The 14,003-nt window shown below is 48.8% G+C and overlaps 6 protein-coding genes across 6 annotated transcripts; 3 read left to right on the top strand and 3 right to left on the bottom strand.

Annotated features, from left to right (window-relative positions):
- Window positions 1–101: 101 nt before the first annotated feature.
- Window positions 102–4,338, bottom strand: BO79DRAFT_233923 (hybrid D-mandelate dehydrogenase-like dehydrogenase/2OG-Fe(II) oxygenase; the record flags this gene model as incomplete). The annotated part of the gene is made up of 13 exons (XM_025684319.1): window positions 4,116–4,338; window positions 3,950–4,064; window positions 3,786–3,902; window positions 3,652–3,734; window positions 3,321–3,602; window positions 3,080–3,265; window positions 2,454–2,527; window positions 2,244–2,387; window positions 2,050–2,177; window positions 1,113–1,999; window positions 767–952; window positions 321–689; window positions 102–236 (listed from the first exon to the last, which is right to left on the bottom strand). The coding sequence occupies exons 1-13, from the start codon at window positions 4,293–4,295 to the stop codon at window positions 102–104; spliced, it is 2,886 nt and encodes a 961-aa protein (XP_025544918.1). The 5' UTR covers window positions 4,296–4,338.
- A 369-nt stretch (window positions 4,339–4,707) lies between these two features.
- Window positions 4,708–6,143, top strand: BO79DRAFT_162582 (NAD(P)-dependent alcohol dehydrogenase). Its single transcript, XM_025679076.1, has 2 exons — window positions 4,708–4,829; window positions 4,898–6,143. The coding sequence occupies exons 1-2, from the start codon at window positions 4,764–4,766 to the stop codon at window positions 6,047–6,049; spliced, it is 1,218 nt and encodes a 405-aa protein (XP_025544919.1). The 5' UTR covers window positions 4,708–4,763; the 3' UTR covers window positions 6,050–6,143.
- A 2,311-nt stretch (window positions 6,144–8,454) lies between these two features.
- On the bottom strand, window positions 8,455–9,243 carry BO79DRAFT_241655 (RraA family protein; the record flags this gene model as incomplete). The annotated part of the gene is made up of 3 exons (XM_025685146.1): window positions 8,455–8,907; window positions 8,963–9,133; window positions 9,187–9,243. 3 exons carry the CDS (start codon window positions 9,241–9,243, stop codon window positions 8,455–8,457), a joined length of 681 nt encoding a protein of 226 aa, XP_025544920.1.
- Window positions 9,244–9,609: 366 nt separating this feature from the next.
- Window positions 9,610–10,664, top strand: BO79DRAFT_261009 (uncharacterized protein; the record flags this gene model as incomplete). The annotated part of the gene is made up of 1 exon (XM_025686445.1): window positions 9,610–10,664. Exon 1 carries the CDS (start codon window positions 9,708–9,710, stop codon window positions 10,662–10,664), a length of 957 nt encoding a protein of 318 aa, XP_025544921.1. The 5' UTR covers window positions 9,610–9,707.
- Window positions 10,665–11,452: 788 nt separating this feature from the next.
- On the top strand, window positions 11,453–11,961 carry BO79DRAFT_249307 (Dabb family protein; the record flags this gene model as incomplete). The annotated part of the gene is made up of 3 exons (XM_025685769.1): window positions 11,453–11,471; window positions 11,528–11,756; window positions 11,820–11,961. The coding sequence occupies 3 exons, from the start codon at window positions 11,453–11,455 to the stop codon at window positions 11,959–11,961; spliced, it is 390 nt and encodes a 129-aa protein (XP_025544922.1).
- A 693-nt stretch (window positions 11,962–12,654) lies between these two features.
- On the bottom strand, window positions 12,655–13,988 carry BO79DRAFT_184349 (glutathione synthetase ATP-binding domain-like protein; the record flags this gene model as incomplete). Its single annotated transcript, XM_025680318.1, has 3 exons — window positions 12,655–12,813; window positions 12,887–13,722; window positions 13,814–13,988. The coding sequence occupies 3 exons, from the start codon at window positions 13,986–13,988 to the stop codon at window positions 12,655–12,657; spliced, it is 1,170 nt and encodes a 389-aa protein (XP_025544923.1).
- Window positions 13,989–14,003: the final 15 nt, after the last annotated feature.

The following is a 14,003-nucleotide window of genomic DNA, read 5'->3' on the forward strand; positions in this document are numbered from 1 at the left end:
ATAAATATAACAAAGGAGCTCAGCAACTCGTATAAAGCAAGCCAAAAGCAGCTAGTCCATGCAAACCAATCATCCCACCACCGGCAAGCAACGAGTGTTCCCTACTTCCCATCATAAGCCCACTCTCTCCCCAACTCCAACCTCCCCTTCTCCATCTCCTCGACCCCCACAAACTCCGGCTTAATATACCTCGCCGTCAACGCGAATCTCAACCTCTTATCCGGAATAACCGAATGCTACACAATTAGCATCCACTGCACCTACCCCAATCATCCCCATAAAACAGACATAGACAAAAAGAAAGAAGGAATAAACCATACCTCAAAGAACTTCTGCAACCCCTCCCCAGTCATAACCACCAAATCACCATGATTCACCTCCATCTTAATACACGGCATCGCCTCCCCTCCTCCACCAGTACCACCTTTCTTCATACTCAACAGTTCCTCACGCCTCAACTCATCATACCCCTCGCGATCAATACTCCCACTCAGCAACCCCGCCTTGAGCTCCCTCCGCGGGAGATAATTCTTGCATCCAGGCAAGACCGGATCCTCTTCGAGCAGTTTCTTCGCTCTGCTGTAGCCATGGTAGTATTTGTATTTCATGCGCACGAGCATGGTGGATTTTGCGCCTAAAGAGAGGGTGGAGATCGTTGGGCCGAGGGAGGATTCGCCGTCGTCGTGGTACTATCCATAGAGTGAATATTTTTCTGGACGGAGATTTTGGGAGCCCCGGAAAGAGGGCAAGGGAGAGATGTACGTACCCCGATTCTCATATCCTCCAGATACCCCAACAGGAGCATTTCGTTTGGCGGAAGGAAGGTATCCCCAGCGGCGAGATGGGCTTGCTTGCTGGCCCAGGTTAAGCGGCCCATGGCTCGCAGGATTGGGGGACAGGCTTCCTTGAAGGATTTTGAGGAGACGGAGACGACGTATTTGTATGGCATGCCCTGTTTCATTTTTAAATTAGGTTCTGGTGTGCGAATGGTAGGAAGGTTATGAACGCACATAATTAACAGCGAAATGAGCAGTCAGTGTCCCGGCAACTACATACACTATTAGCATTCAATATTTCATCCGCATAGACAAGAAGATAGATAGCTCACCCACACTCTGCGCCAACGGATGCCTCCTCAACCCTAGCTCCTCACACTGCAACTGTCCAAACAACTCATCCGGCCCATTACACCGGGTATTTATTCCGCGATTCGCAACTAAATGCATGATACTCCCCACTCCGGGAATAGTATACGTGAGCTTTCTATACGGATAAAGAGATACATCGTCAACCTCTGGAACCATGAACTTTGCATCCCAGCTAAGCGCACGCTTAATAGGGCTTGTTTCTATGTCATCGATCACCCATCGCAGAGCGATAGGTCGTATGGGTAGAATGTGCTCAAAAGGACACTTCCACTCCCCGTCCCTGTCCCTGACGGAATCATCATCCGCGCATCGCCATCCCCACCAATACCGCCGGGAAATGCACCGCCTGCAGAGGGGACATATGATCCCTTTCCAGGTGATTCTCTTCGACAACGCATCGCTATCAGCATCTTTCAATGTGGAAAGTAAGTCCGGTACGAGGCTGTAATGTGGCTGGATAGTTGGGTCCGGAGGGAGACGGGATTTGAGGAATTTCTCGTGGAAGATGAGATCCGCTGGTGCTGAAGACGAGCCACTGATCATCCAGAAGAGTTTACAAGATGGCTGCAGACACATCCAACCTTCATCGTATATGCGTATGCTGTGTTGATCGCACGCTTCGCAACGGGCTTGCTCTGCCTGCATCGCATAATCCCTCTTCTTCCTCTCCAGGGGAGGCCGGGAATGCTTCGCAGCCCACCAGCTCTTACTACCCAGATCCAACTTCTCGAACCGGACCTTTGCACCCGTTCTTCTACCGATGCGTTCGTACCACACGTGCGTGATCCGGAAATACGCCATGACGTTGTATCTGTGCGGGAGAGATCTGGGTAGGAGGGTATTGCGGTTCCCTGTAGGATTATCAACATGGCAATGCAAAGAAACGGCACGGCCTACTCACCAATAACAATCCCCACTGGGACGTTTAGCTTCATACTATTCAGTATACTGCTCATCGCCGCACTGTCGCCATCTTGATCCTTGATGAGCACTAAGTTCCCGTTTGCATCCTTGGTGCAGCCGCCTCCGCTGGACATGATATTGTTAGACTCTGTTACCACATAATGTGAGATTCAAGAGAAGAGATGAACATACACACGAGTAATGACCACCTCATCATCCAAATACGATCGTATCCCGCAGTCCGCATCGATCAGGAAACCCCAGCATATGTTCCCGTTATGATAGACTCCGCCTTGCACGGAGCGGAACCAGGGCAGAGCGTCGCAAAGTTCAGGTCTATTCTGATCATGGTTTATTTGAGTTAGTATGCTCTAGGAGGCGGGGACGGTAGGGTATGTGTACATCAGCCCAGGCTGGGGTGTGACCTTCTGTTTCTTGTTCTTGGCGTTTTGGGTGAGGGTATGAGTTGGTATGCGCTGCGGGATTGTTTATACGGGTGAAGGTAGTGATCTTTGTAGGGTGAGGCTTTCGGGGTCGTGTGATGCGTCCTGAGGTTACGGGTTGGAGTTGGGGTTTGGTCGTCGCTGTTACCCTAGTGGGTCTTTTGGGGCTCATGATGGGTAGCGTATGGATAGGTAGTTAATGAGTGGTTGTTATGGGGATATATAGAAAGAGAGTATACTATTTCGAAGGAGTAGTTGGAAGAATGGTCTGGTAGTAAATAGTGTCAAGTCTATGCGAAGTGTGGTTAGCTGGTAGTCGTGGTCATAAGCTATTGTGTAGTCATGACGGAGGGGTGAGGATATCAGCATAGCGTCATCAAGTGCTCAAATGTGAGGGTCGAAAGAGCTGAGGGTAAGTTCTTTCTAAGAGTTAGAGTTAAATATGAGCCCAATCTGGGGGAAGCTGTAGTATGCAGAGGATGTAGTCTTTAGGGTATGAAATACTCCGATCTATACAATATCTAGGTAAAGTTGGTGTCTCTCACAATACATCTATTTCCCAAACACATCCTTCTGTTCGGGTACCAACGTAATCATCTTCCCCGTTTCCACGCCGGAGCGCAGGTTATTCAACACGAGCAACTCCATCTCCCGTTGTGTCTCATAAGTCATGGTACCAATATGCGGCAACAGCATGACCCGGGGGTTGTTCACCAACCCCGGCTCAATGGCGGGCTCATTCTCGTAGACATCCAATCCAGCCGACCATACCTAAGTCATCACATTAGCCCGGTTACCCTTGCCTTCGAAGAAGAATTTAACTAACCTTGCCCGACTCCAGCGCCTCAACCAAGGCCTTCTCATCAATCAGCGCTCCACGCGCCGTGTTAACAATGATGACTCCATCCTTCATCTTCTGAAATTCCGACTTGCCGATAATGTGACGAGTGGATGCATTGAGCGCCAGGTTCAAACTCAACACATCAGCATTGGCGAGCAGCTCATCAAACGAGACGTAGGTCGCTCCGTCCTCGAGTTCCGGGGACAGACGCGACCGGTTATGGTACTGGATGGTCATTCCGAAGGCACGCGCACGACGAGCCACCTCCTGCAACTCATTAATATAATGCTCCTCCGGTCCTGTGTGCTGGACTTACACGGCCGATTCCTCCCATACCGAGAATTCCAAGCACCTTGTTCTGGGGATCGTGTCCGAGGCCTGTCTGACCGAGAAACTTTCCTATTCCATAGTTAGATGAAGTTGTTACTGGGTTGAGTTGGCAGGGCTCACCTTCGCGGAGAGACGAGACAGGAATATATGCCTGTCGCAACGCGCCAATCATTAGGAAGACAGCCACGTCGGCGGTGGCGTTGTTAACTGCGACTGGGGTGCTGGAGACGGCGATTCCTGGGATGGTTAGTGTGAGTCATGCTAGGAGGAAAGGCAGTGTATACCTTTCTTTGTGCAGGCCGCGACATCGATGTTATCGTAGCCAGCGCCATTGTGGGCAATGTACTTGAGTGAGGAGGGCAGGACGGAAACTAGTTCTGCGTCGAAAGGGCCGGTGAACTGAAGCGCTTTAGCTATTTCCTTAAGTCTATCGTCATGAAGTCTGCCCACCTTCGTAGAAGTATTGGAGCGATAGATGGCAACAACATCGTCGTACTGGCCGTCGCGACAGTTTCGGAGAAAGTCCTCGCGAGTCCCGGAGGGGAATTCCTTCAAGGTCAGAATAGAGGAGAGATCATTCCATTCGGGGATGGAATGGGTGATGGCACCGATCAGCAATGCGGCGGGCATGATGGCGATGATGTCAAGGAAAAGAGTATCCTGCGGGGAGAAGAGGGGAAGGAAAGGAAGAAGAAGAAGAAAAGAGAAAAGAAGTGAGGGATATACAACGGGGAATATCCGATTAATCAGGGCATTTATGAATGGCCGGTGGAGGTAGATCCACCATTTGGCGTGGGGGGTGAGTTTTGATTACTATGTAATCTAGAAAGATATCATCCAGCGATAATAACGCAATAATACAGCAATAACCAGATAGAAAAGAGGGTATGCGGGGTCGGCCATCCAATTTGGGATGCCGTCGGCTATTGACCGGGTAGGAGTCAATAGCCGACGCGGAGCTCCTCCGGCGACTGAATCCATTACTTCTCATTCAAAAGATTACAATTTCTTCCCCCACGTCATGTATTGAGTTCCATTCCTCTTTTCATTCTTTTTTACGCTTCTCCTTCCTATTCCAACTTCTCTCATACATCCATCATGACCGTCAACTCTACAGAAACCACCCAAGCCCTCGTCCTGCACGGCGCCAAAGATCTCCGCCTAGTAAGAGCTTCCCCGCACCCCACTCTCCTACTCTTTTGATACTCAGAAACGTCTCTAACAAAAACCAGGAATCGCGCCCTCTCTCCCCTCCAACCGGCAGTGAAGTCCAAGTCGCCATTCGCGCCACTGGTCTCTGTGGCTCCGACCTGCACTACTACACTCACGGGCGGAATGGCGACTTCGTGGTGCGCGAACCCATGTGCCTGGGCCACGAATCCTCCGGCATCGTCACAGCCATTGGCCCCGAGGTAACCACCCACGCCGTGGGCGACCGTGTCGCCCTGGAAGTCGGCTTTGCCTGTCGTCAATGTGCCCTCTGTCAACAAGGGCGCTATAACATCTGCCCTCAGATGAAGTTCCGCAGCAGCGCGAAACTCTTTCCCCACCTCGACGGCACCCTCATGGAACGTACTAACCACCCCGCCTCCCTCTGCCACAAGCTTCCCTCTCACGTCTCCTACGCCGGCGGTGCCCTCGTTGAGCCCCTCGCCGTCTGCCTACATGCCATCCGCCGCTCCCGGCCCCCTACCGCCGAGGACGTCTCCCTCGCGCAGTCCCTCGGCGAACCCACCGCCGCCTTGATCTTCGGCGCCGGCGCTATCGGCCTCCTCCTGGCCTCTGCGCTGGCCGCCTCCCAGAACTTCTCCTCAATCGTGGTAGCAGACATTGATGCCTCCCGACTGGCTATTGCTGACGAGCTTGGTATGGGTCTCAAAACCACTCTCATTCCCAAGGCGGATCCCGCGAACCCCGCGCCATCCCGCGATGCGCCGGCCGCGGAGCAGACGGCGTGGGCGCTGCAGAATGCGCAGCGTGTGGCGGGAATCTTGAAGGAGTCTGCGGGTGTGGAGAAGACGGGCTATGCGCGCGTATATGATTGCACGGGTGTGCCGGCGTGCGTGCAGGCAGGCATCTATGCCGCCGGAGCGGGTGGAGTATTGGTGCAGATCGGGATGGGACACCCCGTGCAGACGCTGCCTGTGGGAGCGGCGGCACTGAGAGAGGTCGATATCCTGGGAGTGTTCCGGTATGATGGGTATGCGTATCCGGCGGCGATTGAGCTGATGGCTAGTGGGAAAATGGATCGCGTAGAGAAGATGGTAGTGACGCATCGGGTACCGCTTGCGGATGGCGATCGGGCGTTTGGACTGTCAGGTAAGGGAGTGGACGAGGAGGGTAGGCCGGTGGTGAAGGTGGTTATTGAGAGTGGTGATGCTTAAGTGGATGATTGGATCTATTTATAATGACGACGGTGATGATGACGACGGTGATGAAGTTATGGTGTGTATAGTAAAACGGTAGAGTAGAGCAAACCCAAAGAATTCACTTAAATGTTCATACACAAATAACCCTGCTTTGTCATATGCATTGTCCCTACTAATATACTCATAGTCATAGATACAATTAGCTACCTCCTCCGGCAACCTTGGGATCATCATCACAGAAATTAATGCTGCAATCTCCTGAGTCACCTCAGAGCTCAGAAATCTTCTCTCTATTTTTAATTATGACCATCTTAATATATCCTATACCAACATTATACTCTCCTAATCGTGTCACCGTAATCTTTATTATATCTACGAACCCAGCCTTCAGTATGATACTTCATGACATCCTTTACTAGTACTGCGGTGAAAGTAAACTGTTTTATCTATGTAGGTTATATACTTCTTATGTCTTTTTAAAAATTTACAAGTAAGGGTAACAGATTCATATTTTCATTAGAGACATATCAAGCTAAATTTTGGAGAAGTAAAGTTAGATTTTTAGAGAACATATATACGATATCAGTTGCACCTAGTAGCTGAAATCACTGTGCTAACGTCTCCCACGACCAAGACTTCATCAACCTCTCCACAAATATGATTGTCCTTAAAGATAGGCAGCTCCTACTTAGACTGATACCTTTCCGCCTACGAGATATCGCAATAACAACCCCAAACCTTTATTTCAATAACAAATAGGTCTTTACACGTATTGCGAAGTACTTGACTGAATACTTTAGGATTTCTCCAGTGCCAAGAAATTGCCCCATATAAACTTCCAGCATCCTATTAGCAGTGCATATGCGATGCACTGGCGTTATTGCACAGCAGCATGATTAAATTAAAACCTTGGATGAGCATCATATATTCTACCTACTAATTCTATCTTACATAGTTCTACCTAGATAGCTGCGGAGTTCTCTTATTTAAAGTAAAACAATTATCTTGATTATATTTTCTATACAACATATGAATGATAGCAGGTCTGCTATTAGCTAGTAGAAGACTACTAAGATTTAGTCAAATTCAATAAGAACTCGTTCCTTCTATTTATCCTTTGATTACCTATCTATCAAGAACCGAGAGAATATAAACAGTGATATTATATTATTCTATTACACACTTAACATTAAATTCGTATTTGATTAACTCAGAATCTTATGATATAAAATGTTATCAACAATTCTTAGTAGCTGTATAAACTAAGAAGTCTTAAATATTATTACTACTACTGTTAATCTTTTCATGAACATTCTTGTTGTTCTAATCCCAACCTGATCATTTGGCGGCACTACATGCTGTGGGGGGTTTTAATATCGCTGTTAGTACTGTCTGTACCCCATCCTTTAAGAAGGTTACCAAGTACTACTGACCGTGTCTTGTCAGCACGACCGATCATGTTTCCCCGGGTGGGAATATCCATGGCTACGGTAATGGTCGGAGTCGGTCCACCAAGCATAGTGGAAGCATGCAGGATAGGGATATGAAAGGGATGGAGTAGGGTATTTGAGCTGGGTGACGCAGTAGGACCACCACGACTTACCTCCGCCGAGGCGCTACGGCGCTAATTGCGGAATTATTGCGTGGGTATGGCGGCTGGGATTGGGAGGATGGGATTTTGGATGTGAGCTTGAGTAGTGAAGAGAAGATTCTGGTGGGGAACAGGGGAGGGAGGAGGGGGCGATTATCAGAAGAATGGATTCGCGGGTGCAGGTGACTCAGGGCGAAATCTGAAGAGGCATTTGGGGAATGGGACTGAGTTGTTCAATTTGGGGGGGTTCTATGGAAGAAATTTGCGTCACCTCGCTTTCACACATTGTTTCCTTATCTTGTTTCTATAGTTCGCTTGCGAGTTTGTAATTAGCAGTCGGCGGTGGGATGAAGGGCACAGTAGCATGTACACTTATAATTATAGGAACCAGCCAGATCATGTTTATCGTCCCTAGAGTCAAGCTGAAGACCCGCTGAACAAAGACCCGATTTAGCATCTAGTACTCTGAGAGTCATCTGTATCTAGAATTCACGTTTCAAGTTGTGGTATATATATTAGGTAGTACTACGTTCATACCCCTTATGAACTGCAAGTAATCTTTGTATTGATGAACAGAAAGACACATATATATGAGTATACCTGTAGAGGCTGAATACTTTCGATACTAGCGACTGAAGGTGTAAATACATTGCAATGAGTATTGGTCTAGGATCCTCTATACTGCGATACACCGACCATGACTTTGCCTAAACCGTCCAAATTAGTTGACGATCCGGGATTTTTATTTCTTCTACAACTCTTATTTCCGATATGATGTCCTTGATAAGCATTTGCCTGCAAATGAATTTCTATCATATCTGGATCCATTTCACCGGCCTCTGAATTCCTTGAAAGCTCTTTCCACTGTCCAGCCCGCCTTGATTGCCTCCGCGCACTTGGCATCCGCCTCAGCGATGGCGGGAATAAGCTCCAATACTTGCTCAGCCAGTTCTTGAGGGAGGCGAACCACGCCGTTGAGGTCAGCGATAATGTAATCCCCAGGAGAAATTACGGCATCCTGGTTCTCGGAGTTGAGGCGAACGGGAACATTGATTTCAGACGGGCGGCAGACCTCTCCACCAGCCGTGGTACCAACAGATCGGGCGAAAAGAGGAAAGTTCAGGGAGCGATGCTCTTCTAGATCACGGACCCGACCATCAATCACAACTGCAGCTGCCTTGAGTGCCTGGGCGCGTAGCGTCATCAAGCCACCATAGACGGCGTTTACGTGGGGAAGCGGCTGAGAGATGAAGACTACTCCGCCTTCGGGAATTTGATCGATCTAGCAGATGTGGGTCAGAGTAAGCCACGTTGAAGTCCGGCGATCTCATGCATACATAATTACCCTGCAACTTCGGTGCAGCTTCATCGGACTTGGGAACAAATTTCACGGTGAAGGCTTGACCGACGACTTTGGTCTCACCTGCCTGGAATTCGGGCGAATACATGGTCAACCCCTCCAGGAACCCTCCATTGGGATATTTGAGCTTGGAGAGACCATCCGCAACCTATACAACTGTCAGCCTCGGGTGCACTGCGATCCTTATCTTCGTTAACGCACATCACAGGCGCCCCACTTCTGCAGGCGCTCAATAATCACTTTCGAATCGGCGGCCATATTTGGAGTAGAAGTTTCCGGTGCTGTGGTTGTTGCAATGATGAAGGCAAGAAGAGCTCCCCTGTTTCATTAACTACGGTGGGTGGAGGCATGCTGGTTAGAGGCTTTTTAATGACCATTGATTTGACTCGGGCATAGGCCGTCGGGAAACGGTCGGTTATGGTATGTGCCGAAGTGGAGCCATCCTCTTCGGCCTCTGACCGAAGGGAGTAGCAGAAGGCGATAATCGTCGGGTCCACCATGTAACTATGAGAGATATCTTGTTGACTCACGCGACATAGCCTCTTATACCATTGAAGCACATACACATCCACTCCAGTACCCTATTTGCCCTTTGGTTTTTGAACGACATCTCTACCACTTGAAGTTAAAATAAGCAAATCAGACGTGTTTTCAATCCCTCCAACCACATAGTCTTGTTCGCATTCTGGAACACAGGGTCGATTCCGACACCCATTTCCCCCATGTCTGACGCAGTGAATAAATTCCCAGTCAAGGCAGTGCCGCCTGGTGCGTGGGATACGCATCATCATATCTTCGAGCCCGATCGCTTTCCTTTCGCTGCTGGACGGCATTTTACTCCGGCGCGTGCGTCTCTGGAACAGCTGCGAGACTTCGAGAAGTCTATCGGTGTCGAGCACGTCTGCATCGCGCACGGGTTGTCTTATGGAGCTGATTGCACTTCTCTGCTCTACTATCTTGGTCAATTTGGTGGCACGGCCCGCGGGATTTGTGTCCTGGATCTTGACACCGTCACGGATGAGCTCCTGAATACGTATCATGAGGCCGGGGTTCGCTCAGTTCGCCTGGACTTTTTCCGCCACCAGGCCATGAACGATGTCAGGATTCAGACCAGATTGATTGAGGCCACTGCTCGACGACTGGCGCAGTGGGGTCGCCCGGGTTGGAGCATCCAGATCCAGCAACCACATCTCCATTTCTGGCACGAACTCCGGAAGATAATCAACGACAGTCCGATCCCAGTTGTTGTCGACCACTTTGCACTGATTGAAGGGAGCAGCTACCGCGCCGATGACGAGATTACTGACATTCAGAATTGCTCCTACCTTACTGAGAAGGAACATCTCGGACTCCAGGAGCTCTGCCAGACGCTCAGAGAAGGGAATTTGTGGATCAAGCTTTCTGCGCCAAACCGCTGCTCGAATATGGCTCCCGGTTTTCAGGATTTGCGCTGGTTGGTCAGACTTTTCGTCGATGCCAATTCGAAGCGGGTAGTTTGGGGCAGTGACTGGCCTCATACTCAACGTCACAAAGACCGCATCGGGAAAGAAGCTTCGAGCGAGGAGGCATTCCTTAAGGTGGATGACAAGGGCTGGATTGAATCCCTGAGTCAATGGATGTCCGAAGAAGAGTGGCAGGCGCTTTGGGTTGGCAATCCGGCGACCTTGTACGATTATTAAATTGATATCTAGGAGTTATCTTACAATCAAGGGCCTGGTCTCCTAGGATGATGGGAACACGAGAAGAATATTCAAAAGTAATACCGTATGCTGCTCATAGTTGGTAAAACAGAATAAAGGTCGTCTGTCACACACGGGAAGAAGCCCGGAAGCAATAGGCCAAGCGCAACAATCACTGGTGATCCGATTTACAGAGCCTGTGTTGGCATTGTGAGTATACCCACTGACTGCAGAATTACCAAGGTGTAAACAATCTGCACAGTCTCCCACATTGAACATGACAGGGATGGTCCGGAACAATCTCGGAGTAATTCCCCAATGGCCGCTGGGGAATGGGCGGGGCGGGCAAAAGCCGTCGGCCCGAAGCCGAATAGCTCGGGAAAGTGTCCCAAGTCTGTACTAAGTGTAAAGAGCCTCGATGTCTCCCGAGTCGGCATATCGATCCGTATATACAACAAATAGCATTGTCACAGTTCCTTGTTTGGTTGAACAAGGGATCTAATCTTGTGCCGCTGCTTGGGGCCCATATTGTTTTACCGCATCTTTCGGGCGGTTCCCATGACACGGGATTGATCCGCGAACTATACACTGCACAATGTTAACTACCTCGGCGGGTCTCACCGATTGCCATTCTTCAATACCGTCGCTATCCTTCCTATTGATTTTTTTGTTTCCATATGAAATTAATTCCATCTTTCACGTTGACGTGCTAAGCCTATCTAAAATTTATTTCGAACAACAAAAACTCAAAACAAATTTCTTGCCATCACCACAAGACAGCCTCCAAAATGACTCTCATTCACATGGGTACGCATCAGAGCATAGGTTTCTTAAAGCTCAGAGGACTAACTATAGACTCGCAGTTATGTTCAAGTTTCGTCCGGAAGTCACCCAAGAACACAAGGATACCTTCGTGCGCGAGCTCAAGAAGCTGAAGGAGCTGGATTGCGTTAAAGCGCACCGTCTCGTTGTTGGCGGCCCGTCAGTAACGGATCCTATTGAAAGAAGCAAGGGCTTCGAATTTGCACTTCTCAGCTTCCATGAAAACCTTGCTGAATTGGAAAAGTATCAGGCCAGCAAGGAACATCACTGGTACGTGAGCATCAAGAAGGGTGGTTTAGGACATATTTCTAAAAGATAAAAATTTGCATCTAGGGTCACTAGCACATACATGTTTCCATTCAAGGAGGATTTGATTCGCTTTGACTTCGAAGTTTCTCCTGAGGATGAATATATGTGGAATTTCTTGCCGATTCCGGGTGTGAACGGCCAGCAGTCTGGCAACCAGAAACTTTGATACCGACCGAACAGTTTTTAGCTACAATGAAATTTGATTGTTTGATTCACGCAATCAGGCTTTCTAAAACACCTCTTCTCTTTGTGGTCACATGAATGGACATCTTCCTCCACACACTGGCAATATCTCAAGATTGCCCTACTTCTTGCCTGGCTAAATACTAATATCCCCGGGGCGGATCAAACTCAAATGACTAAGAGTAACCTTGGTTTATTACCCATAACCTCTTAGAAAAGTTTGAACTACATCTGTAATTTCATATAAATATCTATAAGTAGATTATATAATACATATCTAATGATATAGATCGTAATAACCGTTATAATCAGTATCAGCAACCAATCTTATTGCAGTTGTCAATGATTGTCGATTGTTGTCGATGGTTAATGCGGTTATTAACAGTTTGTTAGAATTCATTGGTAATCACCAATTATTCCTCACTAGTATTTATATAAATATAATGAATATGAGGAGGTTATATCTATTGCCCATTTCCCACTATGTACTTTGTAAATGCTTTTGAGACGTGCCTAGAAACCAGATTCAACAAAGTCACAAAATCTCAACTAGCATGGAAAGTTCGTGTGAAGAATTCAGTGCGCCGTATAAATGTTCCTAAGCGAGATAAGGCTAGCAGACTATTAGACATAACAAATATTCGTGGATCAACACGACTGGGTCTTGAATAAAAGGCTAAAATGGACTACGGTACGAACGGAACGAAGCGAGAGGTTGAGCCGTAGCCAGTATCTGCTTCAAAAGGGTCCCGTAATCCCATCCGAGGGCTGCAGCCGCAATCGCCGTTAGACTGGCTTGACTTTCGCGACCGGGTCTACCAGGCCCAGTCATGTTCTGCAGCACATAGTATCAGAGCCAGGCCATGCGAGCATCGTCTAGGAGAACGGACTCCAAGGGCAGGACTCACCGGTTTCATATTAATATCGAAAAGAGCAAACTCAGAGCCCTCGCAAAATCGCCGAACATCCACCCGGATTGGTGCCGTCGCCTTTATAAGCTTTGCTACGCGAACGCATTCGTCCATTATCTTGTGATATGCTGGGTCCTTCATTTCACTTTCCGTCACCACTCGGGAATTGGAGGAAACGGCCACCACGCCATTGTAGGGAGCAATGCCATCAGCATGGTTGAATCTTGCGACCGGAGGCATACTCCAATATTCTGACACTTCGGGAGACGGAGGCATAACAGTAATGGTGGCCTCTTCCCCAGGTAAATACTCTTCAATCATTACCAGCGGTGATTCCTGCAGCAACTTCTGCACATGATCTTTCAGTCCCACCGGGTCATGGCAAACTTTCACGCCATGACTACCTCTTCCACGGACTGGCTTCCCCACTACCGGGTACCTGCTGATAGATGAAAGGCAATTCTCTAGTGTAGCAGTATCTGACGCAAGCCATGACTTTGGGAGCGTGAAACCACCGAGCTGGCCAAGCTTGCCATTCAAGTAGGCCTTATCATCAAAGTTCTCGACGAGAGCTGGTGGTTGCCCCACGACATAGACTTCAGAAGCATGACGAGACAGTTTCTGAGAGCTCTGGAGGGGGTGAGCGTTGAAGAGAATGGTGTTGGCCCACAGATGAGTAGCTCCCTTGCTCAAGGCGGATTCAATACCCTCTTCAGTGTCCGCGAAACACCAGCCTTGATCAACCTCAAGTTGAGGGGAAGGCTTGGGCGTGATGCTCCGGATTCCTTTGGATTGTAGAGTATATGCAATATCTGCACCGGAATCCTGATAGCCTGGGTGTAGCTAGCGTAAGGATCATGGCAGATTTAAGCGAGCAGAAGAGACTTGCACAGTTGCTCACCTGTGCACTGGGACCTTACTTACCACCAGGTTTACGAGGCTTGCGAACACCGCCAATAATCGGGGGGTCAATAGCTTGGAACAAAACAGCCACCCGCGGGGATTGAGTATGGTTGGCTCGTCGCAGAGACTCACCAAAACCAATTGGACGTGACAGTCGCGATGCCACACGCGGAACAGAAGCCGTCGAAAGAAACATGTTTTGGTCGTAGCG

The sequence above is a fragment of the Aspergillus costaricaensis genome, assembly GCF_003184835.1.
Source record: "Aspergillus costaricaensis CBS 115574 unplaced genomic scaffold BO79scaffold_1, whole genome shotgun sequence".
NCBI classification, from domain to species: domain Eukaryota; kingdom Fungi; phylum Ascomycota; class Eurotiomycetes; order Eurotiales; family Aspergillaceae; genus Aspergillus; species Aspergillus costaricensis.

Excerpts from the sequence above, each read along its gene's own strand:
- BO79DRAFT_162582 (XM_025679076.1), top strand. The coding sequence starts at position 4,764 with ATGACCGTCAACTCTACAGAAACCACCCAAGCCCTCGTCCTGCACGGC. Across the intron at positions 4,830-4,897 it reads GCGCCAAAGATCTCCGCCTA|GAATCGCGCCCTCTCTCCCC; the intron begins GTAAGAGCTTCC and ends AACAAAAACCAG.